At 40.5% G+C, this 27,783-nt stretch overlaps 4 protein-coding genes and 6 non-coding genes across 10 annotated transcripts; all 10 read right to left on the bottom strand.

Annotated features, from left to right (window-relative positions):
- Nucleotides 1–374: 374 nt before the first annotated feature.
- On the bottom strand, nt 375–8,383 carry rabggtb (Rab geranylgeranyltransferase subunit beta). Its single transcript, XM_061084254.1, has 9 exons — nt 8,349–8,383; nt 7,883–7,990; nt 5,615–5,812; nt 5,394–5,499; nt 4,808–4,860; nt 4,611–4,721; nt 3,597–3,722; nt 2,935–3,084; nt 375–2,273 (listed from the first exon to the last, which is right to left on the bottom strand). The coding sequence occupies exons 1-9, from the start codon at nt 8,349–8,351 to the stop codon at nt 2,133–2,135; spliced, it is 996 nt and encodes a 331-aa protein (XP_060940237.1). The 5' UTR covers nt 8,352–8,383; the 3' UTR covers nt 375–2,132.
- An 861-nt stretch (nt 8,384–9,244) lies between these two features.
- acadm (acyl-CoA dehydrogenase medium chain) lies at nt 9,245–16,524 on the bottom strand. Its single transcript, XM_061084244.1, has 12 exons — nt 16,456–16,524; nt 14,847–14,949; nt 14,286–14,383; nt 13,743–13,812; nt 13,400–13,500; nt 13,151–13,231; nt 12,745–12,875; nt 12,153–12,261; nt 11,563–11,703; nt 10,694–10,789; nt 10,236–10,484; nt 9,245–10,155 (listed from the first exon to the last, which is right to left on the bottom strand). The coding sequence occupies exons 1-12, from the start codon at nt 16,468–16,470 to the stop codon at nt 10,084–10,086; spliced, it is 1,266 nt and encodes a 421-aa protein (XP_060940227.1). The 5' UTR covers nt 16,471–16,524; the 3' UTR covers nt 9,245–10,083.
- A 2,304-nt stretch (nt 16,525–18,828) lies between these two features.
- On the bottom strand, nt 18,829–23,970 carry LOC133018248 (small ribosomal subunit protein eS8-like). Its single transcript, XM_061084567.1, has 6 exons — nt 23,913–23,970; nt 20,234–20,340; nt 19,865–19,964; nt 19,492–19,655; nt 19,100–19,210; nt 18,829–18,973 (listed from the first exon to the last, which is right to left on the bottom strand). The coding sequence occupies exons 1-5, from the start codon at nt 23,968–23,970 to the stop codon at nt 19,196–19,198; spliced, it is 444 nt and encodes a 147-aa protein (XP_060940550.1). The 3' UTR covers nt 18,829–18,973; nt 19,100–19,195.
- On the bottom strand, nt 19,328–19,396 carry LOC133018789 (small nucleolar RNA SNORD38). Its single transcript, XR_009682846.1, has one exon. It is a non-coding gene; the product is annotated as a small nucleolar RNA SNORD38 (small nucleolar RNA).
- Nucleotides 19,738–19,806, bottom strand: LOC133018792 (small nucleolar RNA SNORD38). The gene has a single exon (XR_009682848.1). It is a non-coding gene; the product is annotated as a small nucleolar RNA SNORD38 (small nucleolar RNA).
- LOC133018795 (small nucleolar RNA SNORD46) lies at nt 20,074–20,182 on the bottom strand. Its single transcript, XR_009682851.1, has one exon. It is a non-coding gene; the product is annotated as a small nucleolar RNA SNORD46 (small nucleolar RNA).
- A 443-nt stretch (nt 23,971–24,413) lies between the features above and the next one.
- rps8a (ribosomal protein S8a) lies at nt 24,414–27,423 on the bottom strand. The gene is made up of 6 exons (XM_061084283.1): nt 27,357–27,423; nt 26,152–26,258; nt 25,786–25,885; nt 25,401–25,576; nt 24,949–25,078; nt 24,414–24,565 (listed from the first exon to the last, which is right to left on the bottom strand). The coding sequence occupies exons 1-6, from the start codon at nt 27,358–27,360 to the stop codon at nt 24,456–24,458; spliced, it is 627 nt and encodes a 208-aa protein (XP_060940266.1). The 5' UTR covers nt 27,361–27,423; the 3' UTR covers nt 24,414–24,455.
- Nucleotides 25,208–25,276, bottom strand: LOC133018788 (small nucleolar RNA SNORD38). Its single transcript, XR_009682845.1, has one exon. It is a non-coding gene; the product is annotated as a small nucleolar RNA SNORD38 (small nucleolar RNA).
- LOC133018790 (small nucleolar RNA SNORD38) lies at nt 25,659–25,727 on the bottom strand. The gene has a single exon (XR_009682847.1). It is a non-coding gene; the product is annotated as a small nucleolar RNA SNORD38 (small nucleolar RNA).
- Nucleotides 25,992–26,100, bottom strand: LOC133018793 (small nucleolar RNA SNORD46). Its single transcript, XR_009682849.1, has one exon. It is a non-coding gene; the product is annotated as a small nucleolar RNA SNORD46 (small nucleolar RNA).
- Nucleotides 27,424–27,783: the final 360 nt, after the last annotated feature.

Raw genomic sequence — 27,783 nt, 5'->3', positions numbered from 1 at the left:
CATAATATTCAATCAAGTCATTGGGAAAATGAGTGTTTAATAATGAAAGGATACTTATGAGGCTAATAATTTGCATTTATTACTTTTGCTTTCAATCCCATTAACACTCATCTTCACTATGATCAGTTTTTTTGCTTTTAAATGAAGGTGAATGAATTTTAAAGGGTAACGCTGCCCTCTAGTGGTGGTTCGCCTGTTCTTTGAATTTTCAAAGCCAAAAACTTGGCTGAATTGTTGTGAAATAAAAAGCAACTTTGAACAATAAGATAAACATGTGTCAAGAAACACAATAAAATATAAAATAAATAGGTTCAGTTAGTGTTTGTCAAACGCTCTTTAATCTCTTACTGCATAAAAAAAAAAACAGAATCCGGTTGTAGAGGAAATCAAACCTTTATTGCCAAACGAGGAGAAAAATAACTTACATTAATATTCACATATGTGGATGTGCAGGAGTCGGCGCTGCAGAAGCACGAAGACGAGACCTGGTTCAACAAGATGTTCACTTGTGGTTTTTCAGTTGTTTTAAAAAAAATCATTATTTTAATGATTTCTGCATAGCAACGAAAACACAATAATATTTATCAGTTAAGCGTTTAACAAATAGTTTATAACGCTTTAGATGTATGATTGTTAGTCATAAACACAACATGTATAACTTCTCCTATGAAGACACTTTATGTTATTACACCTGTGTTTAACTGTGTTGTCATTTATTATCCTGTAAACCTCCACTGATTGGTGTTAATGTATAAACCCACAACCTCAAAATGTGATTAAATCATTAATTAAATGTTTACACAAGGCTGAGAAATGTTAAATAGGGGAACTGAAGCTTTAATATCGGATTCATTTCCTGTCCGTAACAACAGAGACGTCCAAGTGCAAATTAACAAGTTTGACAAAGCTAACAAATGTTAAATATTTCAAAAGCCATTTTCACAGAATCTGTTTAGTTTGATCTGAACATAAGACTGGAAATCCTCTTCACACAGAGTGGAGACAAACGCAGCCCTCTGCCCACAGGGGGCGCTCAACCCGGCACTGATCAACATGGATTTAAATAAGCTGAGCCTGTGGATAAGACATTAAACACCATCATGTGTTCCACCTCCTCCTGTCTCCTTCCTCCAACACCTTCCTCAGTAACAATCTCTCTGTTCTGTAGTTTCTTTTTAAATCACAGTGACATTAACGGAACTATTTTTATTTGCAACATGTCCCGTTGTTGTATTTCCAGCTGTGAGACGCGTGATTGTCTCCGTCATGACAGGATGACTCAAAATCTACTGAGCCGATTTCCATTAGATTCTGTGGTGTGGGACTGACTCAAGGGAGAATCCATTACAATTTGGGGGACATTGTTGATTTGACTTCTCTACGATAAGGATAAGAAAGTTGATAGCTTGCCCAGGTTATTTAATTAGGAACAGGTTGTCCTGGGGAAAAGAGATGATGACGCCTTTAATCCAAAACACAACAGAAAACCTAACTTGAACCTTTAAGCTGAACTCGTCTGATCTGACCCACTCAACTCCCTCAAGGTTAAATGTGCAAAACTGTCGCGTAAAAACTGAATCGACCTCAGTCCGAGCAGAAGGAAAGAGGAAGGAGAAGCAGCGTCTCCTACTCTGGTCAGATAAAAACATAATGACAGTAATAACCTCCTTGGTTTGCTGAAAAGGAGACGAGAGCAAGAAAGAGGCTGAAACATTCCCACTCACTGTTTCCTGGGCCACAGATACGTTTTCATTCAAACTAACATAATGAACAAAAGTTAAGGAATGTTGTTTAATGAGTTCCGGGGCCTTTTCCATAACAAAAGGTTACATCTCCGTCTAAGACCATTTCTCAAATTCATCATTTTCTCACAGCGAACCCGAAGAACCCTGACGTGAATGGATAACGAGTGGTTGAGGGTTTGAAGACAGAAAAGCTCAGAGACTTTCACACCTTCTCCTTAGTGAGTCAGAAGCCTGCGTGTGAAATGTGTCCGTGGACTAAAACTAGGATGTGTGGTGGTCCTCTCTCTGCTCCTGACTTCCAGCAGGGGTGGTGGCTGTGCTCAGCAGGGCAGTGTGTGTGTGTGTGTTGTGTGTGTGTGTGTGTGTGTGTGATGTTGGGGAGCTGTGCTAGCTCAGGAGGTCCGGCTGCAGGCCGACTCTCTGCAGCACGTCCTCGGGCATACACAGCACTGGATTCACCGGCTTGATCTTCTCGTCTCCGAGGAGAGAGAGACCGGCAACTCCGAACAAAGTGTGGAAAGGATCCACCTGCAGAGAGGAGGACGCTCGGTGAGAAATAAGGCACGACGTCTGTGGGTGTTATAACAAAATGTAAGAAAAGATTGTGACAGAGATTTGCAGGATGCAGAAAGAAGAGATCTAATTTAAGCGATATCTTATTAAGAGATTACAAAAGAATAAAAGATTTGATATGAAATCTGGTAGTAAAGAGCTCCCTAATTTCATATTCTTAAATTTGAATGTGACCTGTTCTATGAGAGTAACCTGAATACAGGTTTTGGATGGTTGGTCTGATTAAAAATCATGTTTTAAGTTTAGACGTTCTCCCCGTGTCTATCCAGGTTCTATAGCTTCTTTCCACAGTCCAAAGACATGAAGATCTGGTTATTTGGAGACTTTTCATTGTTAAAAACTAAAAACATTAATTCTTAAGAACAGTATTTTATCAAACTTATCCAGTCCTGAGGAAGTTCCCTGTGTAACGTCTGTCAGAGAACTTTTAACTCGCACCTCTCCACTGGAGAAAGTCTCCAGTATATGAGACAGACAGACAGAGGATGGCATCTGTGTGACGGGTGAGGAATAATAAAGAGGACATGTTCGACCTGTTGTCTGAGAAATGACAGGTCGAACATATTTCCTTCTTTCCATTGCAGCACATGGACTGAGGTTGTGTGTGGCAGCTCACCATGTCTCCTGGTCTATCAGCAAACCCCCCCGTCTCCTCGTCCTGGCAGGCCAGGATGAACGCTCGCAGCTTGGCCTTGTCGATCCAGTGAATCCTGCCGATGATCTTCAGTGACGCCAACACCCACCAGGAGTAGCACACGTCCGGAAGCTGAGGGGAACAGTTAGAAAATATGTTTTACAGTGGTTGGGTGTAATAACTGAAACTTAATTAACCAACAATAACCACCTACAGTACATAACCTGCATTGTATTGTGAAAATTAATCCTTGTGACTGGTGCTGATAAATACACATTTAAGAGAGATTAAGTTCTAGCGGTTGCAAAAATCAACAAGGAAAAACCAATGTGTAGAAAATGTGATCATTAAAGTTTGAAATGTAAAGTGATGATTCTCTCGTGTGTCTTTTCTTCTACACATATAATTTAAGAATTGCATCGTGTGTTTTCTCTGACGTGCTACATGTTTTCTATTTATAACCGTGAAGGATGGTGAAAGGAAAATACTTGTCCTATTTCAAAAGGCTTAATTTCCCCTGTGACCACATGCTTTCAAAGTGAATTCCCAAAACTCCAGACGCATCAAAGCAGCCGAGCGTAATCAGGAACCTGAACGCTGCTGTTTCAGTAAACATGATGCACCAACGTCTGTGCAGCACAAACCTTCTCAGGTCGTCCGTTCAGGCCTCCGGACTTCAGCTGCCTCTCGCAGAGCCACCAGCCCAGCAGGTCGGCGTTCACCTGGTGCAGCTGCCCGGTGAGCGACAGGAAGCCGGTGCAGCAGTAAATCTGACACAAGGGACAAGAACAGACATTTGATTTGACAATGAGACCAACGAGACCAAGCTGCAGCCGCATATTTTATGATTAATAACATAAACCTGACACTATGAGGAAGCAGCAGCGTTTCCTTGTTAGTTTGAACTTGTTCCTTGTGTTTAGAAAGAGCTGAGACAGTAAATCACTCTCTCTCTCCTCTAGGGTTGCAAAGGGGCGGAAAGTTTCCAGTAAATTTCCAGAAACTTTCCCAGCATCCTTCACTCTACAGCAGGGCTATTGAGGCCATCTGTGGTGTGCAGGACGAGTCAGGTAGTTTCGATGATATTACTGGGGAAAATATATTAGCATGCTGATTGAGGATTGTTCATCTGTTCATCTAGCCTATTTCCATTCATTTATCCATCTATTGTAAAATATTTGTATAGACGATTCCAATTGTTTCACTAACTATTTATCTTTGGCATTGCATTAGTGTTTTTTTACAACCTTTTTTCTCATCTTATTCTACAGAACAATGCCACGTGCACTATCTCATGTGTGGAGACATTTCACCCCATCCAATGTAGAAGGAAAGGCTGTGTACATTTGCAAATACTGTGCAAAGACCTATGTTAAGAATGACACAACGATGCAGAAGCATATAGTCAAGTGCCCAAAGTTTCCTCAGGGCTCAAATCAGCCTATGACAAAACAAAATGTTTATATTTATGTCTGTAAATGACAAGGTAAATACAGTTAGTATAAATTACCCACAACATATCCAGTTTATTCCCGTTAATTCCCGTATTTTCCCGTTAATTCCTGTTTATTCCCATTAATTCCCATGGAAAGTTTCCAACTTTGAATATTCCCGGAATTTTGCAACCCTACTCTCCTGTCTCGCACTGCATGACTCACCTGACCAGCGTGAGACTCTGATCCAGGTCTGCAGCCGAAACCTCCATCAAAGTTCATACAGGATAAGATGAACTCAACGGCTTTGTCCACGTTTATTTTGTCCATCTTGCCCTGAGAATGAACAGAGGAGCGTTATTGTGTTAAAGTGTTGTTGTTGTATTGTGTTTGCACCTAATGATAAAAAGTCATTTACATACCAGTAACGCCAGTGTTGCCACAGCACAGAAGGAAAACCTTGTGTCGATTTCTCCTGTTAAGGCAAATCACTTTTATTATACTTCAAACATTTTAAACTATTGCATTAAAAGCAAACTTTTGTATAAATACATGGTAACTCACATAGATATCATATATAAAGGCTAGATGTCTCGTCTGCGTCTTGTTATAAACGTCAGAGATGTAGATATGACACTGCATACTTATGAATAATTATGTTATTTTCTAAAAAAAATGAATAATTTATGCATTGTCATAACTACATCTCTGACGTTTATAACAAACCAGATTGTTTAAAAATCGGTTGAAGATTGAGCAAGTTATGGTTATTTACCACTACCAACACAATGTTATGGGTGAGCGAGATGGCCCGTAGCAAGATGGCCGCCATGTGCGGACGTCCGGCTCCGTCCACCAAGACATCTAGCCTTTATATATGATATATATGGTAACTCATGTACTTTCTATACTAATATAGACTATTATGTAATCTGCTTTAATGAAATATTTCTGAAACCAACTTTTAAGTAACATGAGATCAACCAAGTCAGAGTAAACCCTTCTCACCCCATTTGTCTCCTGCAAATGAGCCGTCCTCCTGCTGAAGCCCTTTCACGTATTCCACCACTTTGTCCACATCGATCGCGTCCACGTTATCGTATAGAGACAAGATCTGAGGTCATCGGAGCAAAAATCAAAAATCAGAAAATACATAACACAAGGGATCAACCAGGTGATAAAACTGATGCTAACAGATAGAAATCTGTTGAACTGATGGTTCTATTCACCTGGACGGCGCTGAGTGTGTAGAGCAGGTGGGGGTCGTGTCCGATGCTGGCGCTGATGCCTCCACACTCGTGCTGACAGGACTTGATGAAGTCTGTGATCTCCTCCTGGTTCATGCGAGGCAGCTGACCCATCAGGTCCATCACCGTCAGACCCCAGTAGATCCCACTCATCCTCAGGTACTCCGACAGCGTGTACTCCTGGGTGAGGGACAAGACAGCAAATTAAATACTTTCAGGTTTCAAGACAAAACAAGACATCGTCTGAAGAACTGAAGCTGTTGTCATGTGATGCTTTTCCATTTTCTGACACTTTAGAGACAAAATGGTTAATAAATCCTCAGAGTATTTATCAAGATCTTGCATTGCACTTGTTTTCTGTCTTTGTCGAAATTTCATTACCATGTGTTTGTTCTATAAATCATCATGAGGCGTTTCCCTCTCATGTTTACTTTGAGTTGTCTTGTTAGTTTAAAGTCTCATTTGTCATATGCAGTTAAAACAGGATCTGTACTAAAACTATAATCATTCAAAGGTGCAGTGGGACATTCGTTGCAAATTAACTTAAACTGTGTAGAGTGTGTGTGTATAGTTATTACACTTGTGTGTAGTTATTGCACATGTGTGTTTGTATAGTTATTCCATATGTGTGTGTATAGTTATTACACGTGTGTGTAGTTATTGCACATGTGTGTTTGTATAGTTATTCCAGAAGTGTGTGTATAGTTATTGCACATGTATATGTACAGTTATTGCACGTGAGTGTGTATAATTATTGCACATGTATATGTACAGATATTGCACATGTGTGTGTGTAGTTATTGCACATGTGTGTTTATATAGTTATTGCACATGTGTGTGTGTATAGTTATTCTACATGTGTGTATAGTTATGCACATGTGTGTATAGTTATTGCACAAGTATATGTACAGTTATTGCACATGTGTGTATAGTTATTGCACGTGTGTGTATAGTTATTGCACGAGTGTGTATAGTTATTGCTCATGTGTTTGTATAGTTATTCCACGTGTATAGTTATTGCACATGTTTGTGTATCAGTTGTTTCACATTTTTCCAGATAACAAAGCAGGAAACCAGTTGCATTTGTCAGTGATGAGTTTAGGAACCTGACTTCTAACCAAACATCTGTCCCTGAACAGTCCAGATGTTGAGGACGGTCTCTGACCCTGAACAGTCCAGATGTTGAGGACTGTCTCTGACCCTGAACAGTCCAGATGTCGAGGACTGTCTCAGACCCTGAACAGTCCAGATGTTGAGGACTGTCTCTGACCATGAACAGTCCAGATGTTGAGGACTGTCCGTGACCCTGAACAGTCCAGATGTTGAGGACTGTCTCTGACCCTGAACAGTCCAGATGTTGAGGACTGTCCATGACCCTGAACAGTCCAGATGTTGAGGACTGTCTCTGACACTGAACAGTCCAGATGTTGAGGACTGTCTCTGAACCTGAACAGTCCAGATGTTGAGGACTGTCTCTGACCCTGAACAGTCCAGATGTTGATGACTGTCTCTGACCCTGAACAGTCCAGGTGTTGGGGACTGTCTCTGACCCTGATCAGTCCAGATGTTGAGGACTGTCTCTGACCCTGAACAGTCCAGATGTCGAGGACTGTCTCAGACCCTGAACAGTCCAGATGTTGAGGACTGTCTCTGACCATGAACAGTCCAGATGTTGAGGACTGTCCGTGACCCTGAACAGTCCAGATGTTGAGGACTGTCTCTGACCCTGAACAGTCCAGATGTTGAGGACTGTCCATGACCCTGAACAGTCCAGATGTTGAGGACTGTCTCTGACACTGAACAGTCCAGATGTTGAGGACTGTCTCTGAACCTGAACAGTCCAGATGTTGAGGACTGTCTCTGACCCTGAACAGTCCAGATGTTGATGACTGTCTCTGACCCTGAACAGTCCAGGTGTTGGGGACTGTCTCTGACCCTGATCAGTCCAGATGTTGAGGACTGTCTCTGACCCTGAACAGTCCAGATGTTGAGGACTGTCTCTGACCCTGAACAGTCCAGATGTTGAGGACTGTCTCTGACCCTGAACAGTCCAGATGTTGAGGACTGTCTCTGACCCTGAACAGTCCAGATGTTGAGGACTGTCTCTGACCCTGAACAGTCCAGATGTTGAGGACTGTCTGTGACCCTGAACAGTCCAGATGTTGAGGACTGTCTCTGACCCTGAACAGTCCAGATGTTGAGGACTGTCTGTGACCCTGAACAGTCCAGATGTTGAGGACCAACACTCACATAATCGTCCTTCTTGGCTCCGTAGGCAGCGATGTAGTCTGCGTGCTTGTCCAGCATCAGGGAGCTGGGCGCATCCGGCTTCACGATGACGTCCTTCACTTGGGTTCCCTGACGTCAGAGAAACACACGACAACAATGACAACAATGACAACAACACACAAACTCTGACTGACGTCATCCCAATAGGACACACTGCTGACTGGAGAAACGAGCTCCTGCTGTAATCTGTCACATGTGTGGAAGCTGCTTGTTGACAGGTTCAAGCTAGCTGGAGGCTACATGCTAACACCAATGCTAGTCACAGCTCAGCCTCTTTGCTAACAGCTAGCACAGATTAGCAGCTACATTTGGACAGGACGCACACGACGTTTCACTCCACTTCCGCCATGAAGTCTCTTTAGTAATAATTAACTGCAGAATAAGTAAGTATGAGTGAAATAGAAACGTAAACACAGGAGCTGCCTACCATCCTCACGCTGCTAGCATCATCCACTTCTTGTGTTTATCAGCGGCTGCAGATCAGGGAACGATGAGCAATACCGCCCCCTTGTGTTCGGAGGGTGAACGTACAGTTAGTTATCACAGGGGAGGCGGTGAAAATATAAAATCTGCTAGTTTACTTTCTCTGGTCAAACTACAGACACATTTATTCATGTTTTATTATAAAGTTGCAGCCTTTGAAATAAACCACAAGTTCATATAAAGATAAGATAAGATACAAATTGATGAGGTTATTTATTACATTTGGATATGAGCAAATAAATATATAAATGAGGGCTACATCAAAGTGTGGACTAATAAAGTAAATCTTCTTGCAAGAAGTAGTAGTTGATTTTGATTTATTGTTACAGAATTAAATATCCTTTATTGTTTCACAAAAAATGACAAACGTCACAAAATCATTATCACTTCTGGACTGAATGGGGCTATAGTTGGCAAACTTATTTTTAAATGATTAATTTGATAAATGTATGATTCACAGGCTAAAAAGTTTCAGGTCAAATGATCATTGTTATGATTGTTGCCAAAAAGTGAAGCTAGTGACAAACTCATTCATAGCAAAATATTAGATCTGTTATGTAGGACAAGGTGTTAATATCCCTTTCTGCATACTCGAGACTGGGAGAGAAAGGGATATTAACACCTTGTCCTACATAACAGATTTAATATTTTATTTAATATATTAAAATATTACACACTTAGTACATCTGAAGATGGTTACGTGTAAAGCTGGAGATGCTACATATTTAATATTGAACGCTGCTGAAATGTAGAACTGCAACTGTTGAGGATTCATTAGAAAAACATTTTCCGAAAACATGGTGTTTTACATAAAATCAATCAAATAGATCTGCAAAGAAGAAGATTGAATTGGTTTTTATTGTATGAAAAATGTGCACTGCATCCACTACGTTACATTTCTTTAACAGACGCAGAATGACAGCAACACACAAGACACTTGATGGGATGACAGAGACATTATTCAGAGAAATTAATGTGATATCATCTCTGAATTACTGCATCAGAATGGAGGAGATATGTTGCAGGATTAAATCTCAACTGTACTAGTGATGCATTATTGTGACAAATGAAACCTCCACCTCAACCCCCCAATGAGACAATCTCACCTCACAAAAAAATTGTTGGAAGCTTCATCAACCTATTCAGTCAAATATGTCCAAGTTTATCATCAGCAACTCGTCCTCAAACAACTATAAATTACTTTATAGTTTAAGAATGATGGTTAAGTGACAGTGTTACGGGCTAATGCTAAATAAATACAGCATGTTTTCTGTAACACAACCATATTCACTTTGTTCTTGGCTGCCCATTATTTACAATCTACAGAGGAGTTTACCAACAGTTCCCATAATGTTATATATTTACATGTGACCATCTGAACGCAGGCACCTGGTAAACCGGACATGATGGTGTGGTGTTTCATGACTTGATAAGTTGATGAGGCTCCCCCGACAGTTCTATAAAACAATTAACTGAAGGTTGTTCAAACGGCCGTCTCTATGGATACAGTCTGGATGATTCGGAAGAAGCAAGGCAGGATGAAACAGAATTAAGGCAAACAACATTTTGCTCTGCATCCTGAGTTTAAGTGAGCAGATCTACTTCCAGGAACACGTGTTCGTATAGAAAAGTTACGACAGAAAAAAAACATTCGAATGGGGACGTCAGGCGGTCAGAGTTCACTTCTTGTATTTTCCCAGATGTTCTCTTGCAATAATGAGTCTTTGGATTTGAGACGTTCCCTCGTAGATCTAAAAAGAAAGAAGAGAAATTAAGGAGGAGAGTTTTGCCAATTAACATCTGCCAACAGCGATTATGAACCATCACCCACCTGGTAGATCTTAGCGTCTCTCATCAGCTTCTCCACCGGGTATTCGCTGTTGAACCCGTTGCCTCCAAACACCTGAACAGCATCACTGGCCACCTGATTGGCGATGTCTCCGGCGAAGGCCTTGGCGATGGAAGCGTAGTAGGTGTTTTTGCGGCCCTGGTCCACTTCCCAGGCCGAGCGCTGGTACGCCATGCGGGCCAGCTCCACCTTCATCGCCATCTCAGCCAGAAGGAACGACACGGCCTGGTGCTGCGAGACAGGACCAGACACAAAACTCATCTTAGGACTTTTAACACTGTAGTCACCTAATATTTAGCAGGCATGATAACTAAAGTAAAGACAGAAAGGCAACAACTAATTCAGGAATCTCAAAACTAAGTGTATCAGCACATGAAGGTCTCTGGTGTGTTTTTTTCTGCAGATGACTCATAAAAACATGAAGATCTGTGTGAACAAACCTCAGCGATCACTTTGCCGAAGGTCTTCCTCTCCAGTGCGTAGTTAGTAGCTTCATCCAGAGCCCTCTGTGCCAGGCCTGTAGCTCCTGCTGCCACCTGCCATGCGATTCAGATTCATTAGTCCCAAAACAGGGGAAAACGACAGATTACAGCAACAAAGGGAAAGTAGAAAATAAGAAATAACAGTAAAAAGTAATAAATAATAAATGGAAGTAAACATCCATTATGAACATATTGAAATATAAAAATGGGTTTATTAGTAAACATTCATAGGCACGAATCTTCTGTCACAAAGAAGTAATCAAACTTGAGAATTTCATTTGCAAAAATTAATAAGATGGAGTTGGTGTTATTAGTCTGTATATAAGGAATATTGTTTTGTTTATTTCTACATATCTTTATAGAAAACTACTTTATATTGCTATTTCTGTTGCAAGATAAAGTAAAGTTCACAATAACCAAGATCCATATTAAAAAGATGATCATTATGATTCCCAAGATCTATGTTTGTCTGTTGTTTTATTTGTTAGCAGGATTAAGATTATTAAAAACTAAACAGATTTCGACAAAACGTGATGGAAGGATGGGTGATGGGCAAAGAAAGAACCCATTCAGTTTTGTTTCCTGTATTTTCTTCACTCTCTGTAACTTTGTGAATAATTCATGGATCATGATGAAAACAATCAGACATATTCAGGGGACAGACTGAGATGAGTGTGTGGAATTTGGTGCAGCTGGATTTCAATGGGACTGTTTGGCTTTGGCAGCGGTATGTGCTCTACGGAGTCATTCTACTGAGGAAGAGAAAAGCTTTTACACTCAACCTGTTATCAGAGTTTGCTCATCATTGCCTCAGATCAAACACTTACTGGAGGCCTTGTGTTGTCAAAAGCTCCCATGGCGATCTTGAAGCCAGCTCCCTCTGTGAGCAGGACGTTCTCCTTCGGTATCCTGACGTCCTCAAAGGTGATGCCTCTGGTGTCAGAACACCTCTGGCCCATGTTCATCTCCTACAAACACCAAACATCTTTTTGTTTAATATGTTTTCTGTGAGCTTAAATACGTTATACATTTTCTTATATATGGTCTTCAGACGTAGGAAAACTACAAAACAACCCCTGGATCATGTGTCCAGTGTGGAACTACGGGGGTTTTGCTCTACGCAGGTTTAACAAGTTTATCTGGATCGATTCTCTGAGGTAAGAACATTTCCTCAGTGCCTGATGATATCTGAGAGCAATTGTTAACTGATGACTTAATGACTCTGCTTCATAGAACAAGCTCCAGGATATCTCGATTTACACTTATTGAGTTCCCTTTCATGTAAATATGTATATGCAGCGGTATTGAAAACCATATTGTCTGTTGTCGTCTACTCGATCTGTACACTCTCTTGCAAAACTAAATTTCACAAGGATTTAAACCGTAATACGATACCAGATCATGTGGCTCATCTCACCTTCCTTCCAATCTGAATTCCTGGAGAGTCAGCATCTAAGATGAAGCCAGTGAAGGCCTTGCCGGCTGGACATTTGGGGTCTGGGTTAGTACGAGCCAGGAGGAAGTACCTGAGGAAATAAAAGATGGAGTCTTGGTTAAATAAACCTTCAGAATAGCACACGTGTATTTACAGTTATGTGGAAGTGTTAGGGCAACTATGGACAAATTTTATCTTTGCAGAAAACCAACACTAGAACAAGCTTTTCTTTAAATGTCGGTGCAATCTTATTTGATATTTTTATGAACAATAAAAACTTTATAAACGTAAGTGTGACCTGTGGAAGAATTCAGGCAAATGATTGACTCCCAGTGAGTGCTCCGAGTTTCTATCAATGCCATCATTCTATAACATCAGGTTTATCTACAGACCAACCTGTGGTGAGATCATTGCTGTTGTGATCTCATTGCCAGATGTTAAGTTCAATTAAGCAACATCACAATCTACACCTAGGTTTTTTAAGAGGACTGTTGTATAAGACTGCATTCGTTTATTCTGCCAAGTGACTGTATATTCTTAGCATATTACAATGGCAACATAAGTGATTACATACCAGTTGGCCTTCCCACCGTTTGTGATCCACATCTTCTGCCCGTTAACAACATACTCGTCGCCCGTCTTCACAGCTCGCGTCTTGATGGCGGACACGTCGGAGCCGGCCCCCGGCTCAGTGACGCAGTACGCCTGCAGAGGACAAACCACACAGGAGTTCAGCACTGTCTGATCTGATGGAGGACAGAGTCCTTTCTTTTTCGCTAGAGTCACGACACAACAGCAAAATAGCGCTATAACATGTGAGGGTTTATATTTCCCCAAACACAAGAAGCCGTTTGTGAATGTTAATTGTAGAACGGGTGTTAAAGCCTAACCTACACACAGCAGAACAGTTGCAGCCCTACTGGATAACAAAATTATAATAAAATAAATTATATAATGATGTTCTAAAATTAAATACTTACACACATAAGAGGCTCCTCAGCCATCCTCCCCAGGTATTTACTCTTCTGTGCTTCGTTGCCACCAAGAATAACAGGCATTTGCTGTGTGGGAGAAAGAAGATGTTATTGAATCACCGTAATGATGTTGGATAGATATTTGCATCTGGCTAAAGTGTGTTCTGTGGCTAAGACGTACCCACACTGAGCAGGACCCACATTAAGCAGGTATTGTAGAAAATGTAATATAAATCGTAGTAAAACTCAACTTACTCCCAGAGAGTTTGCCTCGATAGCAGTCTGCACTCCTGTGCAGCCGTAAGCCAACTCCTCTGTGATGAGGCAGCTGTCGAAGATCGAAAGGCCCATTCCACCTGAGTACAGAGAGACAGCGCACAGCAGGATGTCTCACTGTGTTTTCAAACAGATGTTTACCTGAAATAAACCCTCTCTACTCACATTATTAAACAAATTAACAAACTTAAAGAGGTGTTATTTCAGCAGGTCAAATCTCTACATATTTGTTAAGCATCATCTAAACTTAACTGGGAAGAGACACTGAGACAAAACCTGGAACGATATTCTGAAAAAGTCAGTGAGCAAGAGAACAACATACCATAGTCCTGAGGAATGTGACTGTTCATGAGACCAAGCTCCCATGCTTTCTTGATGATGGGGAAAGGATACTGAAAAATGACACAACATGTAGGAGATGCAGTTTATTCACATTGTGATAAAGGACAAGACACCATTGTTCCCCAGGAGGAAGTTAACACGATACAGCAGCACAGAGATGGGAGGTTAAAAAACTATCAAAGAACTTTATTAATTAAATAAAAAAAGACAAAACAAAAAAGATTCAAACCTTTATGCAGCATACAGTATACCTTAAATAATAAAGTGTATGTGACCTGTGCAGATGTTTGAGCTAGGGCTGCAACTAATGATTGTTTTATTCATTCAATTAACTCATTATTAATTAAGTAATGATTGTGGTTTAAATGTGTGCAACTTTTTAAGTATGTACAGAGCATGTTTATTTTGTAAACTTTTCCATAGAAAACTTGCATCCCTCAAGCATTACAGCAAATACAATACACACAGTAACAATACAACAGGAGACACATTCACTGCAGCCGAACCCTCAGGATGTACTTACTTCACCGCTCTTGTCATAAGAAGCTGCGGCCGGGACGATCTCTTCACGTGCAAACCTCCTGGCCAGCTGCTGGAACTCCTTCTGCTGATCCGTCATCTCTGTGAGCCAAAGAGGAGCAAGAAGATAAAATGTGAGCAGCTTCAACGCACTTAAAGGAATGTTCTTTAAGTCCCTGACCAGTCATAGTCTTACAGAGGATGACGACAGTGTCTTTTGGTCCATCTTCATTTTACAATAAAAACCCTCCAATATCAAAAACGTGTTGCACTAAGGTGCTGCCCCATCATGTCTGTCTAACAGTGACCTAATACTAATAACAAAAAAGCAAAGTTCTTATAAAAAGGTACATATACAATAGATCCATCTGTCATAGCTGGACAGGTCCACATAGTTGAATCCTGCTGCATCAGAGGCATAAATAAATCTAGAAGCTTTTTACTGACCCCTACAGGCAGGCAGTGACTATTTCAGTGTAGATAAGTACACGTGAGCATTGTTTATAAGACATTTTTGATAAATGTGAGTTTACGATGAAGTAAAGGTTCAACAGCCTACACCCACCGAATGAGAAGCCGAGGGCTGAGAAGTTGGAAGGTGCTGTAGAACTGGCTGCAGCACTGGAGCCCTGCAGCCGGATCCCGGACCGCACACCGGCTCGGAGTACCTGTGGGTGTGTGGAGGGAGACAGGAGCAATGCAGGGTTTAGGACATGTCCTCTCTTTTAGTTATTTTAGAAACAAGCTAGACAATAATTGGTTAGCCCTTCTTTCAGCCTCTAATGTATAACCAATACATTTGTGAAGGCCAAGCAACTGTTTTCTTTAAACATAAATACACTCAGCATTCCACATACTTATTCTGTTGCATGATTAAAATATTTTAACACAGTTCCCATGCTGGAGCTGTATTTCCTGTTCAGCAACCAGGAATTAAAAACAATATGTGTTATTGTTATTATCCTTTCTATAAAGCAGCTTTGGGAACCTTGAAATGTGCTATACAGATCCCAGTTCTATATTATTATCATATGTCATTGCTCTTTTGTATAACACACATTTGAAAATATGCTATAATTTCTATGAATATATATATATAAGTCTTTATTATATTTATAAAATATTTATCTTGATAGGTAAGTCTTCTTGACCAACAAATAAATAGTCCCAAGAATCCTGAGAAACATCAGATAACAAAGATTAATAAACCACGAAGGGGAAAAGCAAGACCTAAGTTGTAGAACAGGTCCTATAAAAAGGTGCAAAACACCTGGAACCAGTTCCTCCAGCACAAAGTGGGGGTGGGGGGTATCTAAGGTGATGTAGATACTGGAATGTGAACTGCAGCGACTTGTTGTAAATGAGAGAAGAGATGTGAAGTTGAGCTTTAGAAATGAATGACATGACATGACTGTAAAATGACGTGTGTGTTTAGACACATATTAACCTGTTATACATTTGGTTCGATTTACATTATCCATAGTTAGTGACTCCTTTGTTAGCTCCACCTAAATCCCACTGCTTTATACCTCACACTACATCAATAGGGTTTTACAGTCCGTTCTCAAAGCTCAGGGGACTGATGAGATGTTACAATACTCAAAATGTACGTTCAGGCATTAAAATAAACGATTGTATACTTTGTTATAAGCTTGTGAATGTGTTGTGTTGTACAGCAAAAATAATCCCACAGTTCCTCTGCTTGCTGTTCAAAAGAACCTGCTCGGTTTTCATACTCAACAGGTTCAACTAATACCAAAGAACTGGGACACCAGTCCACCCAGTAGACTGAATCAAACATAAGACAATAACTAGCTAATTAATAACAGAAACAACAAAAACAATGATCCATGAGGCTGCAGCTTTTTCTTTTTAAGGCTCTGAAGCAGATTTTAAATCATTTACACACAAACCCTCAGATAAAAAGACGTGTCCACATGTAAAACAGTCTCTGGTGGGATTTTAAATCCTCAAGTTCAAATCTATAGGAAAACACAACATTAGCCTGGTAGCTAGGTATCATTAGCTTGTTAGTTAGCATGTAGCATGTAGCATCCTTTACTACCAAGGGGAATGCAGGTCACAGACAGCTGCAGTATCACCGACCACATCTATACAAACACCTTCATAAGCAGTAAATAACAACATATATCATTTAATATAGAGTAATGTACCTTGTTGAACAGCATCGTTTCAACTCGTCGAGTGCTCAGGAGCAGAAGTGACGGATCTTTGTGTCATACAGCCACTAGAAGCTCCGCTCAGCCAATCACAGCCCCGGGATGGGACCATGTGACAGGTCGTAGTGTACGTGAAATGACTTTTGCCCCACTTCGGTTACCTAAGGTCCTGACAGGGTTACATGAGAGCTCAGTGACAGGTCCCAGCACACATCTACACTAGTTCATCTGTGGTTATAAAGGCCCTGTGTTTATCAAGGTCCTCATCTTTAATATTTATGTATAAATTCATGTGTATATGTACATTAAGGTGCTTTTTACATGTGATGATCAGGGACTTCACTGATATTCCACTCACTATGTACTATGGAACATTTGTACTGTGTGTGTTCAGATTGATTCTATATTGTTATTATCAATTCAATTAATTTCTTGAATATCAATTTCGACAGTTGTATGAAAATAAGATAAGTAATAAAAACATTTGGTCCAGTTAATAGTCAAACAGTTCAACATTGTTAAATGACTAATCACAAACAACTGTTTTTTGAAGGGTTATTTAAATTATTCATTCAGCATAGTTATATTTCCATCTGAAATGGAACCCAGGTTTTTGGGGGATTCTCAATGGTTTTCATTGTGTAGCCGACCTTTGAGTTTGAATTTTCTACTCCTATTTAATAATTTTCTCTAACACATTTGGCAACTTAGTTTTAAAATGATATAACCAGTTTATAAATTACGACCCACTGCATCACTAAAGTAGGTGCACAATCATAACCTGCTGTATAAGATCTTTACAGTAGTCAAGGACTCTGGAAGTACAGGGTCTGGAGAGGATATGTAGTACTCTCTACTGACTCTGGGCTGTAACTGCATGGCAAAAAGAGCTACACACAAAAACCCAAACAATTTCCCTTGAAAGAATAACAGTAGGTTGAAATTTGTTTCATTTGAGAAAATGTGAAGCACCAGTGTTGAATGGGATTGTAAATGTTACGAACCCGGGTCTGATAAACCTGTGGTGGGCCTGCTTTAGAAAGGGGTGTTAACATTAAGTTGTTGTAGGCATTAAACTATGGGTTATTATCCATTTTGTCCTATTATCTAAAAGGAGACAGTGTTTAGTTTAAAAAGGCATAGGGGTAATAATGTCAGAACTACTTAGCGTGACAGTCAGACCTAGATTTAGCCTCAAGTTCGGCCGTTATCGTTGATTACAAGGTCAAAACACTTGATGAAGCTGAGGTGCACAACTAAGGTCCAGATCCACTGGTGGCCACTAACATACTGGTACTTGGGAACCTAACTTGTGCAGAAGAGTCAAAATATATATTCTAGAAAGAGTAGATAGATAGATAGATAGATAGATAGATAGATAGATAGATAGATAACTTTATTCATCCCCGAAGGGAAATTAAGTCGTCATAGCAGCCGGTATATTTGAATACAATAAAATACAATACAATAGAATAAAATAAAAAATATTGAGGTAGAAAGAATAAAAAACAGAAACACAAGATAAATAGGTAGATAAGGTGCAGTGTCAAGATGATGGTAATAGTACTGATGATATGATGGTAATGTTATTGTTAGACAGTATATAAAAATAGAACAGTATATATAGTATATAATATAACATAATATATATTTATATATGACAGTAATTATACCAATATAATAGCAGTATATAGTAATAATGGCAGCAACAGTATATATAATAGTAATATAATAATAATAATTATAACATGTACACATGTATAAATACGTGTATAGACTTATATATACAAAGAATATAGGGTATGATATAATATATGATATATAGTAGAGGTATAAATATAAGTATTTGACTATACAATAGATAATATACTATGAGTGTAAGAATATGTAGACCGTGTGCAAAAGACAACATTGTATAAAATGATAAAATGATCAGCTTTAAAAAATTACCCTACTGCCAAGTTTGCTGTGTTGTAGTGAAATTCTTAATATCTGGTATGAACTTAAGGCCATTCAAATAAGAATGTATTATTAGATTTCAGATTTCATGCTTGTATCCATCACCTCAGAAATCCTGTGGGAATTGCATACAGGCTTAAGGGAAATACTTCATAGTCAGTCAAATTTGATACATGGCATTTAAGAGTCATTTATTTCATATACTAGTGATTGTGATTTTGATGAGGTAATTTACTGCACTATTTACCTTTTAAACCGCGACCCAAATCAAACCCTTGAATGTTTTAGTCTATATGTTGCAGCCACTCTGAAATGAGTACGACCAGCTTGAACACAATAGTGAATGCACAATCACATCCAGTAAGAGTTTCATCAACAACAACAAAAGTAAAGCGCTGAAAGCAGAAAGTTCGTTGGAAATAATTTATTGACAAATCAAAGAGCTGTACATCTATTTGTCTTTCTTGGCCTTGATCTGCCTCAAGTAGAACTCAAGCTCTTTGCCTTCCAGGAGGTAACCGTCCATACCACACTGGTGGGGAGGCGATTCAAGCTGCAGAAGAGAGAGAGAGAAACACTGTAAGTGATGGATAAAGTATTGATGATGATTTCATTTTCTATCAAACAGGTTTTCAAGTGGAAACAGGAACATTCAAGACAACACTTATGTTTGACTCACCAAGCAGCTTTCCTTGCTGGAACTGATCCCAAGAGGGGGTTGATCTTGGCAGTCTTTTTAAACTCATCGAATTTCTTCTGAGTAGTTTTTGACCTCTTACTCCTCAGGAGTCTACAGGAGAAGAGGAAACTAATTAGATGGCAGTGAAATACCTGTTAAGTCTCACTTCAAGTGCTGGGGATAATGTGTATTCAAGTCTGTTTCAGGTTGTCAGTGTAGCACCAGGTCTTTCTCAGAGTCACGTTTATCATCACTTTCATTCAGTAGCAGAACTGGACAAGGTTATCTTCATGGAAAGACTTGCGAGCAGAACTCAAGATTTATTATTCTAGCTTTAGCTTATTGACACAGATGCTTTACAAATATTTAATATCAGCAGTATTCCCACTTACCAGCTTGACTCCCAGAGGAGTGGTGTAGTGGGCCTCATACCACTGCCTGTAGGGAAGGCTGTCAACCAGGACGATGCAGTTCTTCACCAGGGTCTTGGTTCTGACCAGCTCGTTGTTGGAGGCGTTGTAGACAACATCGATAATCCTGGTCTTGCGAGTGCAGCCTGGGTACAAAAATAAAGAACTTAAGCAAATGCAGACTTCAACTGACTTGTCAAATCCTAAGTGTCATAACTTGTAAAGGTCTTTCTCAGAGTCACGAATAGCATCACTTTCATTCAGTAGCAGAACTGGACAAAGTTATCTTCATGGAAAGATACGTACAGGGTCAAGGAATCGGACAAATTCAAAGAAGCATTAAATGTAAACTTACATTCAGAGCCCCAGGAGAAGTTTCCAACATCTAACCTCAGAGCACGGTACTTCTTGTTCCCACCACGGACTCTCACTGTGTGGATACGGCGAGGTCCGATCTGCAGAAACAGACATATTTAATACTAATACTTTGATAAAAACGTTGCTGGATGTGTAGAGCATGCAATCTGAAGATTTCTAGTAAAAAGTAGCACAAATAAACTTTGACGCGTGTCAGAGTAACTATGACAAGTCCTATCATTGATAGGCCTTATGATTTGAACCAAAACGACCCAAAAAAAGACCTACCTAAGGTCGGATTTTCATCACCCACGCTATATCACACTGAGAACACATCTTGAGGTAGAAACACTGGGGTTTTATTCACCTTTGTGTTTGCAGGAGGACGCCCAAGCTCATACTTCCTCTTCTTGTGGTAGGGCTTGCGTTTACCGCCGGTCTTGCGGCGTTTATGCCAGTTGTCCCTGGAGATACCTGGTGAATGAAAGAAAAACATCAGTCAGGAGGTAGATCAGCACACAATTCACAAGGTGGTCACCACATCATGATGGTCCATGCTTGAGTAATCAGTTCTCCAAGGTAGGTTTGTCCCGCAATTATAATTAGGAATCAGCAATAAGAGTTTTCATCATGTTACTCAAGCAAATAACCATCAATCCTAACTTTATTCTCCAAGGTATATAAATACTTCCAAGACTTGAGCTGAACTAACATGACTTGGCTGCAGTGACTAAATAAATAAAACAAAATTCAGTTTATATTCTCATCTCAAATTAGGACATTCTTTTTTATTGATTTGGCAAAAGACCTGTGTCCTGGACTATTTACCAGAACCACAAGAGACCTGAATGAATCAACTGGGACAAATTAGGGTAGACAATTTCTAAATTATTTACTAAACTTATTGATTAAGCTAAGAAACCTGCCAATAAAATAAGAGAACCCACTTATTACAGCTTCATAGTGATGCATATCCTGGTTTTTAACTTGTGAGCATATTGGCTAAGAAGGCCAACCACACTGCTCCTCCACGTCTGTAGCTTAAAATAAAAAAACATTAAAATACCACGTGTAACTAAAGAGAACCAACTCTTTTACTAACCTGCGATAACACTGATTTAAAATATGTTTAAGACATGAATCTCATTCTTTGAGTACAACTCAGTGCAGCAGCTTGATTCGAGCACGACTAGTCTTGCTAGCACGTGTTAGCACTAGCTCCTCGTTAGCTTAACGCCGATTAAACTACAACCACAGGCACAGATTATCTTTAAAAAGCAGTTAAATGTTCGGCATCAGCGGTTCAACTCTGCTGAAATATCTCTAAAGCTAACCAGCCTATGAACTGTGTCCAGTTTATCGTTACACGACCAGTGAGCTGCTAGCTCTAACAAGGCCATCCTGCCCCACATGTATGGTTAGCTTGTTAGCTAGCATGTAGCATCGTTTAACGGTGAAGCAGGTCACAGACACAGACAGCTGCAGTATCACCGACCACATCTATACAAACACCTTCATAAGCAGTAAATAACAACATATATCATTCAATAGAGACTCATGTACCTTGTTGAACATCATCGTTTCAACTCGTCCGGCGCTCAGGAGCTGAAGTGACAGAGCTGTGGGTCCTGCAGCTATATGAAGGTCCGCTCAGCCAATCAGAGCAGCGGGATGGGACCATGTGACAGTCCGTAGTGACCGGACATTACACTCAATCAACAGTAAGATATTCTCCTCTGTGTGTTTGGATTGATTTCAATAATATTATCAAGTCAATAACCTTCTTAAATATCAAGATCAAGATCTGTCTGAAAATGAGATAAGTTTAAATTATTAAGTTTAAACAAATTTCCATCTGAAAGTTGTGCCCAAGTTTTTGGAAGATTGTTGATGGTTAACATTGTTTGGGTGACCTTTGAGTTTCAATTTTCTGCTGCTTATATTACATTTTTTTACTGTAATACATTTGACAACTTGCTTAGTTTTAAAATGATATAATCAGTACACAATCTGCTGGAGAAGTATTTGTGTACAGTAGCCAAGGACTCTGGAAGTACAGCGTGTTGAGGGTATGTAGTTCTCTCAACTGACTAGTGCCTATTACTGCATGGCAAAAATAACTACACCAATTTTCTGTGTACCCAATCTCAAGCACCAGTGTTAAATAGATAGATAACATAAAGACGAACCTGGATCTGTCCAAAAGATCAAAAGACTATTCTCCCTACCCTGTCTAGTGCCCCTGAGCAAGGCACCTTATTCCCTCAACATCTGCTCCCCGGGCGCCGTACATGGCTGCTCACTGCTCTGCTCTGTGCAGGGGTGGACTGGCCATCTGGCATACCGGGCATAATCCCGGTGGGCCGTTGACCCAATGTGGGCCGGTCTGGTCCGCTATGTTGTTGTTTTGTTTTTTTTCTCTTCTTCCTCTCTAAATTCCCTCCAATTGGGCCGGCCAATTGGCTACAGAGGGCTAGCAGTGTGTTGCCAGCATCGACACATATTATTGGTCTATTGTTTGTCATTGTCAATCAATCATGGGCTGACAGGCTCAGAGAGCCCTGACAGTGCTGTCAATCACAACACAAACCAGGGGGGGGCGGGACCTCATGGCATTGGCCGGGGGAGTCGCGGGACGGGCTGCTGCTGAGACAGAAACTTAACTTAATGGATAATAAGAGTAAAAAAACGCCCGGGTGGCGCTGAGAAGCATCGGGAAAAAAAGCAGAAGTCTCTGGAGGTGGAGGCTGCTAAATGTGCCAAACTGACGGACCTATGTGGTGCCGGGTTCACCAGCCCAGCAGCAGCAGGTGCGCCGGGAGACGAGCGAGGAGGACTCGACAATGATGAGCGAGTGGAGGCAGACATGTGAGCGCGCATTTTCAATTTTCAATACATTCTCAAAACTGGCTCGTTACTTGAGCAGCGGAGGTTGGCGTCGCACGCCTCTACCCACGGCGCACCTCTCTCTCTCTCTCTCTCTCTCTCTCTCTCTCTCTCTCTCTCACTCACTCACTCACTCACTCACTCACTCACTCACTCACTCACTCACTCACTCACTCACTCACTCACTCACTCACTCGCTGCCCCCTCCCTCCTGAGATGTGCAGGTCCGGTGGCGTGTTTGCCGTTGGGGGGGGGGGGCAGCGCGAGAGGTTGGTCTATCCCTCCGCAGGTTCACCTTCAGAAATCTTGTTACGACTTTTACTTCCTCTAGAATAGGATAAGAGATAGTGTCTTATTTTGTGTGCCTATAGTATAGTGGTTATACTGTGGTTTATTAATGTTCTTGGGCAGACACAAGAGGCACTTGTTTATAGTTAATTAGAAGTTCAGATGCACTGGTCCATTACTATTTGAACCTCAGCATCTAGGGTTCAAAATTGGTAAAATTATACATTATATGCATATTGTTGTTGTAATTTTTCAGTCAGTTGAGATAAATCTTGAGGAGAAACATTTTGGGTTGTTTTGTGTCTGTATAGACCTACTATAAAAAGAGCTTTGCATTTTTAATTTTAGTTCTTGTACTTTTGATACTTAAGTACATTTCAACACCAGATACTTTTGATACTTAAGTACTTTTAATATGAGCTACTTTAAGACATTTAGAAGACATAAGTTACGTCAATTTAATGGCAGATGTGCTCGGCTAATTATGTGGGCCGGTCTGAGCCAAAAAATGCCCGGGCCGTTTTGTTCTCCCAGTCCAGCCCTGGCTCTGTGTGTCTGTCCAAAGATCACACCAGATGGGATAAATGCAGAGGACTAATTTACCCATTGCATGAGTGTGTCTGTGCATGTTTGTGCATGTGTGTGGGATAAATAAAGTGCATCTTCTTCTAAATGGGATGTAGATGTACCATAAAAACATGTCTGGAAAGCAACAGGGATCTACAGACGAGCCCTGCAGCATCAAACCACCAAAAACAGCACACAACTGCATCTAATGGCTCTGGATCAGGAGGAAAGATCCCAACTGGACCCCGAGATGCCAGTTACCTGAACAACCTGTGGGGGACCTGTCTTAGAAAAGTGTTTCCTACCATTAAGTGGTTGTAGACCGTAACAAGTGCGGTAGAACATATAAGGGATATTCTCCATCTTGTCTTTTGTTCTAAAAGGATAGTGCTTAGTCTAAAAGGGCACAGAGGTAATGATGTCTGAACTACTAAGAAACTCACACCAAGTCGCACAACTGGTGTAAAGAAGAACTGTATGTGTGTCCTTAACCTCAGAAATCCCAGGTGGATTGCATACAGGCTTAAGTGAAACATTTTAGACTCTAAACTGTGTTCCTTGCATTTAAGAGCCATTCATTGATCATATACTAGTGACTGATTTTGATATAAGGTCATTGACTGCACTGTTTTGTTTACTTTTTCACCATCAACCTAAATCAAATCCTTCAATGTTTTAGTCCTTATTTTGCACCCAGCTTCTCAATGAGTCTGATATCCACACAGACAGTAACACAATAGTGAAAGCATAGTCACATCCAGTAAGAGTTTCAACAACAACAAAAGTAAAGCGCTGAGAGCAGAGAGTTTGGTGGAAAGAATTTATTGACGAATCAAAGAGCTGTACATCTATTTGCCTTTCTTGGCCTTGATCTTCCTCAAGTAGAACTCAAGCTCTTTGCCTTCCAGGAGGTAACCGTCCGCCCTGCCGCACTGGCCGGGTCGGGAGGCGATGCAAGCTGCAGGAGAGAGAGAGAGACACTGTAAGTGATAAAGTACTTTCAACAGGCAGTAAAACTGAACAAACAGGTTTTCAATTGGTAGTTTTCCAGTTCACGTTCTCCTACTCAGAGCTTTGTACTTATCTAGAGGCACCACAAAGTGAAAGTACAAATATTAATCAAACAAAGTTACAGTTTTACCCAACATACCTAAAAATAATATATTTTCAACTAAAATATGCATCCAAGACATTCCCTAAGGTAATATGATAACCATGCATTGTGCTCTGTGCCAAATACAGAAAGACATTTTCACATGACTGGTGACATTAGGTACAACTTCTATTCAAGGTCTCACTGGACATTTGGGTGGCTTTCAGAAACATTCATATTATACTCACCGAGGAGTTTTCCTTGCTGGAACTGATCCTCCAGGAGGGGGCTGATCTTGGCCGTCTTTTTACGCTCATCGTACTTCTTCTGAGTCCTCTTTGACCTCTTCTTGTTCAGGACCTCTTCCTCCTCAGGAGTCTACAGGAGAAGAAGTCATTAATTAGATGGCATGAAATACCTGCAACGTTTACACTAATGTCAGTATCTAGTGCTGGGGGATAATGTGTAATTCAAGTCTGTTTCAGGTGGTCAGTGTAGCACCAGGTCTTTCTCAGAGTCACGTTTATCATCACTTTCATTCAGTAGCAGAACTGGACAAGGTTATCTTCATGGAAAGACGTGAGAGCAGAACTTACCAAGTAAAATTTCAATTTCTACTCAAGACTTATTATTCTAGCTTAAGCTTATTGACACAGATGCTGTACAAATACTTTATAAAATCACCAGTATTCCCACTTACCAGCTTGGCTCCCTTCTTGCGTCCCAGAGGAGTGGTGTAGTGGGCCTCATACCACTGCCTGTAGGGAAGGCTGTCAACCAGGACGATGCAGTTCTTCACCAGGGTCTTGGTTCTGACCAGCTCGTTGTTGGAGGCGTTGTAGACAACATCGATAATCCTGGTCTTGCGAGTGCAGCCTGGGTACAAAAATAAAGACCTTAAGCAAATGCAGACTTCAACTGACTTGTCAAAACCTAAGTGTCATAACTTGTAAAGGTCTTTCTCAGAGTCACGAATAGCATCACTTTCATTCAGTAGCAGAACTGGACAAAGTTATCTTCATGGAAAGATAGGCACAGGGTCAAGGAATCTGACAAATTCAAAGTAGCATTAGATGTAAACTTACATTCAGAGCCCCAGGAGAAGTTTCCAACATCTAACCTCAGAGCACGGTACTTCTTGTTCCCACCACGGACTCTCACTGTGTGGATACGGCGAGGTCCGATCTGCAGAAACAGACATATTTAATACTAGTACTATCAAAAACGTTGCTGGATGTTGAAACATGCATTCTGAAGGCTTATGGAAAACAGTAAGACTAACAAACATTGACGCGTGTCAGAGTAACTATGACAAGTCCTATCATTGATAGGCCTTATGATTTGAACCAAAACGACCCAAAAAAAGACCTACCTAAGGTCGGATTTTCATCACCCACGCTATATCACACTGAGAACACATCTTGAGGTAGAAACACTGGGTTTTTATTCACCTTTGTGTTTGCAGGAGGACGCCCGAGCTCATACTTCCTCTTCTTGTGGTAGGGCTTGCGTTTGCCGCCGGTCTTGCGGCGTTTATGCCAGTTATCCCTGGAGATACCTGGTGAATGAAAGAAAACATCAGTCAGGAGTTCGCTCAGCACAAAATTCACAAGATGTTCACCACATGATGGTTCATGCTTGAGTAATCAGTTCTCCAAGGTAGGTTTGTCCCGCAATTATAATTAGGAATCAGCAATAAGAGTTTTCATCATGTTACTCAAGCAAATAACCATCAATCCTAACTTAGTTATCCAAAAAGAAACACTTCAAGACTTGAGCTGAACTAACATCACTTGCAGTGACTAAACAATACATTACAAATTCAGATTATATTCTCTTCATATGAGGACATTCTGTTTTTGTTGAATTGACAGAAGACCGGTGTCCTGAACTATTTACCAGAAACACAAGACACCTGAATAAATAAAATACTCTTTCACAACATTATTGATTAAGCTAGAAACCTTCCAACAAAATAAGAGTAGCCACTAATAACAGCTTAATGGTGAAGCATATCCTGGTTTTCAACTTGTGAGCCTATTGGCTAAGAAGGCCAACCACATTGCTCCTACACGTCATTAGCCTACAGATAAAAAACACATTTACAAAGCCACGTACACCTGAAGAGAAGAAACTATTTTACTAACCTGCGATAACATTGATCTAAATCATGTTTAACGCTTAAATCCCTTTCTTTTTGTATAACTCACTGTTTCAGTGCAGCAGCATGACACGAGCACCAGTCTTGCTAGCACATGCTAACGCTAGCTCCTCGTTAGCTTAACGCTCATGACGCTACCAACACAGCCACAGATATAGATATGGAATGTTTAAAAACAGATAAGCAGCGGTTCAACTCTGCTGAAATGTCCCTGAAGCTCACCAGTCTGCGAACTGGGCCCAGTTTACAGCCACACGTCAACCAGTGAGCCGCTAGCGCTAACACACGGATACGAGCCGCCATCTTGGCTCAGACGTGCAACCGGAGAAGAAGTTAAATTAGATATATGTCTACAACCCGCAGCTGCACAAGATGGAACTAGAACAGTGTGAATAACTTTCATCTCTAACGCAGAACAACCATCGATGGATTATTCCTTCGATAAAACAGCAGATGGACAAAGATTCTCCTCCGACCCGAGATGACAACACGTACCCATTCTCAGGCGCCGGCTAGAAAGAGGCCCCGCAAAGGATCATGGGCCGGTTTGAAGAAACGTACTATCGCGAGAACTGTAAACACACAGACGAGAACGAGGTTTGGTAACAACGTGGTGGTTTTTAAATAAATAAGCAGTGGTGTATAAAGTACTTGAAAGCCATACTTGAGTAAAAGTACAGATATCTTACCTTACCTGAAAGTGACTTCGGTAAAAGTAGAAGTCACCCTTCAGAAAATGACTTGAATAAAAGTCGTAAAGTAGCTCATATTAAAAGTATCAAAAGTATCTGGTGTTGAAATGTACTTAAGTATCAAAAGTAAAAGTACAAGTACCAAAATTAAAAATGCAAAGTGCTTTTTATAGTAGGCCTATACGGACACAAAACAATCCAAAATATTTCTCCTCAAGATATATCTCAAC

The sequence above is a fragment of the Limanda limanda genome, chromosome 13 (assembly GCF_963576545.1).
Source record: "Limanda limanda chromosome 13, fLimLim1.1, whole genome shotgun sequence".
Lineage (NCBI taxonomy): Eukaryota > Metazoa > Chordata > Actinopteri > Pleuronectiformes > Pleuronectidae > Limanda > Limanda limanda.
The sequence above is the reverse complement of the archived record's forward strand: the minus strand, read 5'-3'. Positions and strand labels throughout refer to the sequence as shown.

Coding starts and splice junctions, on each gene's coding strand:
- rabggtb (XM_061084254.1), bottom strand. Junction 4,722..4,807: donor TGGCAACACTGGCGTTACTG/GTATGTAAATGA, acceptor GTTCATTCTCAG/GGCAAGATGGACAAAATAAA. Junction 2,274..2,934: donor CTGATAGACCAGGAGACATG/GTGAGCTGCCAC, acceptor TCCTCTCTGCAG/GTGGATCCTTTCCACACTTT.
- acadm (XM_061084244.1), bottom strand. Junction 13,501..13,742: donor TCACATTCCTCAGGACTATG/GTATGTTGTTCT, acceptor CTCTGTACTCAG/GTGGAATGGGCCTTTCGATC. Junction 10,485..10,693: donor TCGGCAAAGTGATCGCTGAG/GTTTGTTCACAC, acceptor CCTGTCTCGCAG/CACCAGGCCGTGTCGTTCCT.
- LOC133018248 (XM_061084567.1), bottom strand. CDS start 23,970: ATGGAGAATATCCCTTATATGTTCTACCGCACTTGTTACGGTCTACAA. Junction 20,341..23,912: donor CGGTCTACAACCACTTAATG/GTAGGAAACACT, acceptor TTCATTCACCAG/GTATCTCCAGGGACAACTGG. Junction 19,965..20,233: donor GTCCTCCTGCAAACACAAAG/GTGAATAAAACC, acceptor CTGTTTCTGCAG/ATCGGACCTCGCCGTATCCA.
- rps8a (XM_061084283.1), bottom strand. Junction 25,577..25,785: donor CTTCTCCTGGGGCTCTGAAT/GTAAGTTTACAT, acceptor TTTTGTACCCAG/GCTGCACTCGCAAGACCAGG. Junction 24,566..24,948: donor CCAGCAAGGAAAACTCCTCG/GTGAGTATAATA, acceptor TCTCTCCTGCAG/CTTGCATCGCCTCCCGACCC.